The following is a 3,214-nucleotide window of genomic DNA, read 5'->3' as shown; positions in this document are numbered from 1 at the left end:
AGAGGAAGAGAGAGATTCCCCCCAAGAGATGGAAGCACCCTAAATATCCATCAACAAATGAACAGATAAAGAAAATGTGGTATATAAATACCATGGACTATTATTAAGCCTTAAAAAATAAAGAAACCCTGCCACGTGCTGCCACACGGATAAATCTTGAAGACACTTTGCTAAGTTAAAGAAGCCAGTCACAATATGGCAAATATGGCATGGTTCACTTACATGAGGTATCTAAAGTAATCAAATTCATGGAAACAAAGTAGAATTGTTGCCAAGAGCTGGGGCAGGAGGAAATGGGGTGTTGTTGTTCAATGGGTATAATTTTATAGTCATGCAAGATGAAAAAGTTCTAGCAGTTTCTTGCACATCAGTGTGTATATAGTTAACGATATCATACACTCAAAAATTGTTAGGACGGTAAGCTTATGTTATGTGATTTCTTACCACAATAAGAAACAATAAATTGACTAAGGAGGGGATTTTAACTGAGTCCAGATAATGATGTGTGACAAACCGTGGGGTAAGTCATTTCTTCTTCTAAGACACTTGATCCAATAACTGCACTATTAGGAGATTAGGGTTAGAAAGCTCTTTGGTGGATTTACAGTTCAATTCAGGTTTAGTTAATTGTCTGCTGATTAATTAACAATGTTTAGCAAAAACAGTCTCTTTTTTATTATTACTTTAAAGAATGATAGACTTTAAACATATAGAAAAGTATGGAGAATAATGCTGGAAAAACCTACAAATCCATCACCATGCAGTCCCATTTCAACATTCTGCCACAGCTGCTTCAAATGTTTTTATCTCTACTTTTTATTTCAAAATTCAAAAATAAACATGAAACAAACAAAAAAGCTAACTATGACATAGTGAAGCCACCTGCCAGCCCTTCCTCCTTCTCTTGTGATAATAACTTCTGAGTTTGGTATTTCTTACTCGCATTCAGATTTTTATACTTTTAGCACTTATTACTGTACCTGTAAATAAAATATGTAATTATTTTACATGTTTAAAACCTTTATATGAACAGCCTCTTACTGTATATACTGTTTTGCACCTTGCTTGTTTGTTGGACATTTACGTTTTTGAGAGAACATGGTCTCCTTTGTTAACTCCTGAGATAAAGCTGAGACATCAACCCAGGCTGGTTTCAGGAGGTCACCTCTAGTTCCTCCAGGCTCCTCACCTTTCTGCCTGGTGTCCATTCTTCATCGGAATCCTCAGGGTCATCCACATGGAGTTTGGCCTGCCTTCGGTGACACATGAAAGCTGGTCGAGGGGCTCTGCGACCTGGAAAGAAGCCAAATCTTTGTCTTAAAAGGGAAGAGGTGGGAGGAGGAACAAAGGGTGGTGGCAATGGAAAGCACCACAAAGCCAGTGTGACTCTGCGTGGGCTGGGAGAGTCTTGAACAAGGTCAAGATGTGAGCTCTGCATGACTAGTGCCGACACTCAGCCGTGCACTGACAAAAAAAAAAAAAAAGAAAAAAGAAAAAATTTCCCCTCCAGATTTGTCTCCATACAGAAGGGAACTGTGGGCAGATGCAGCTACCTGAGAGCCAAAATAATACAGGCACAGAAGACCTGTTTCATATTTCCCAGGCTGGTCTGCAACCAGCACTTCCTGTTACCTTTGTTAATCAGCTCATTATAGTCCCTTTTCACATTCCTATAGCAAATTTTCTCTCATTTTCCCATCTCCACCCATTCTTCCTTGGAGAAGTATATGGAAATGTCTTTGAAAGCATCTTAGCCTAGAGAAAATAATAGATTTCATCAATGATTTACTGTACACATCACAACATCAAGTGGGGCCTTTTTTCTGCCTTGTAATCGTAACAAGCAGAACACAGCCTGGGGCCTTGGAGTGGTCTCTGTGAAACAAGGATAAAGACGTTTGTTACCTCCCTCCCCAGATTGTGTCCTGTTTAAAAGAACACAGCATCTGCCTTGCTCTCCCCTGACACAGAGAGTTTGATTCTAGTGTCCTTTTCTCCCCCATGTCCCAGACAGGACCAATAGTCCCCATTCCATGCACATTCATAGCCAGGGTTGCACAGAGGTGCAGGCCACTAGTCTGCAGCCCTCCAGACATCAGGTCCTTGTCACTAGGTCCCCCTCTGCATCCTTCCTACAAATCCTGCTTGGAGCCCAGCTTGACTTTCCCTACCTCTCACTGTGGGCTTCCGCCCTGTTCTCCCTGCATCTCCCTCAGGATTCTCCTCTGGGGACCCGTTGAGGCTCATGGTGCTGGAACAGGCCGGCAGGCTCTGCTCCAACTCCAAGGCTGGGAAGGGCTCCTGAGTCTCCCAGCTGCAAGGCCAAGGCTCCTGTGGAAAGAGAGGGCACTGACAGGGGGCCACAGCCCAGACCACTGCCCAGAGCCAGGCTCTGTCTTCTCCACTTGGTTGTGGTGCCTAGACTAGGAAGATGTGGTGACCCTGCAAGGACTGGAGGATGTTGGGGAGGTCTGGGGGATATTGACGGGATGGGGGGGGTCTCTGCTGGCCATGGCAGACCACCTAATGTAAGCTGTTTTGTTTCAGTTTCCCTGCATCTTGACGCATCTGAGGAAGGGTGGCAAAGGTGACTGAGTTGACCCTCAGTCTTCTAGGGTTCTTCAAGGGGAGTCCTGAGGTGTGAGGGCTATGGGAGTCCCATGGAGACCTTGAGGCCCCCTGGCTGGCGGGACTCGGGTTACACTGACCAGTGGGGCTCTCCTCCAGTGAGAGGAAATGAACATTTCTCATAGGAAGGCTTCCGGGATCTCCACCAGGAGATTCTGGAAAACTCTGGGAGTAAAGCAGCCTGGACCTCTAAGGAGCAGCAATCCCTCAGGCTGAGGAGATTTGGGGTCTCCAAGGCCAATGAGATTTGGAGTCTCTCAGGCTGAGGTTCTGGGGTTTCTCAGGTCGAGGAGATTTGGGGTATCTCAGGCTGATAGTATTTGGGGTTTTTCAGGACAAGATTTTGGGTCTTTCATGCTGATGAGATTTGTGATGCTCAGGCTTAGAGGCTTTGGGATTCATCAGGTAAAGGGAATTTGGTGTCCCTCGGGATGAGAGGATGTGGCATTTTTGAGGCTGAGGAAACTCGGGGTCTCTCAGGCTAAGGAGATTTGGGGTCTCTCATTAGGGGGCATTAGGTTCTCTGACACTGACGTTATTTGGAGGTCTTTGAAGCTGAAGGACGTGTCCAGGCTGAGTAGGATCT

General features: G+C 45.3%; 1 protein-coding gene across 1 annotated transcript in view; it reads right to left on the bottom strand.

Annotated features, from left to right (window-relative positions):
• The window catches only part of LOC103581911 (probable histone-lysine N-methyltransferase PRDM7), a 12,715-nt gene extending 10,468 nt beyond the window's left edge, over positions 1–2,247 (bottom strand). Inside the window, 4 exon segments of the mRNA XM_008563625.1 lie at positions 1,061–1,064; positions 1,190–1,293; positions 1,633–1,749; positions 2,172–2,247. Coding sequence (XP_008561847.1) covers positions 1,061–1,064; positions 1,190–1,293; positions 1,633–1,749; positions 2,172–2,247 — 301 coding nt within the window.
• Between the last annotated feature and the right edge of the window lie 967 nt (positions 2,248–3,214).

This window comes from Galeopterus variegatus, unplaced genomic scaffold (genome assembly GCF_000696425.1).
Source record: "Galeopterus variegatus unplaced genomic scaffold, G_variegatus-3.0.2 Scaffold14254, whole genome shotgun sequence".
NCBI classification, from domain to species: Eukaryota; Metazoa; Chordata; class Mammalia; order Dermoptera; family Cynocephalidae; genus Galeopterus; species Galeopterus variegatus.
Note: the sequence above shows the minus strand (reverse complement) of the source record. Positions and strands in the feature narration are given on the sequence as shown.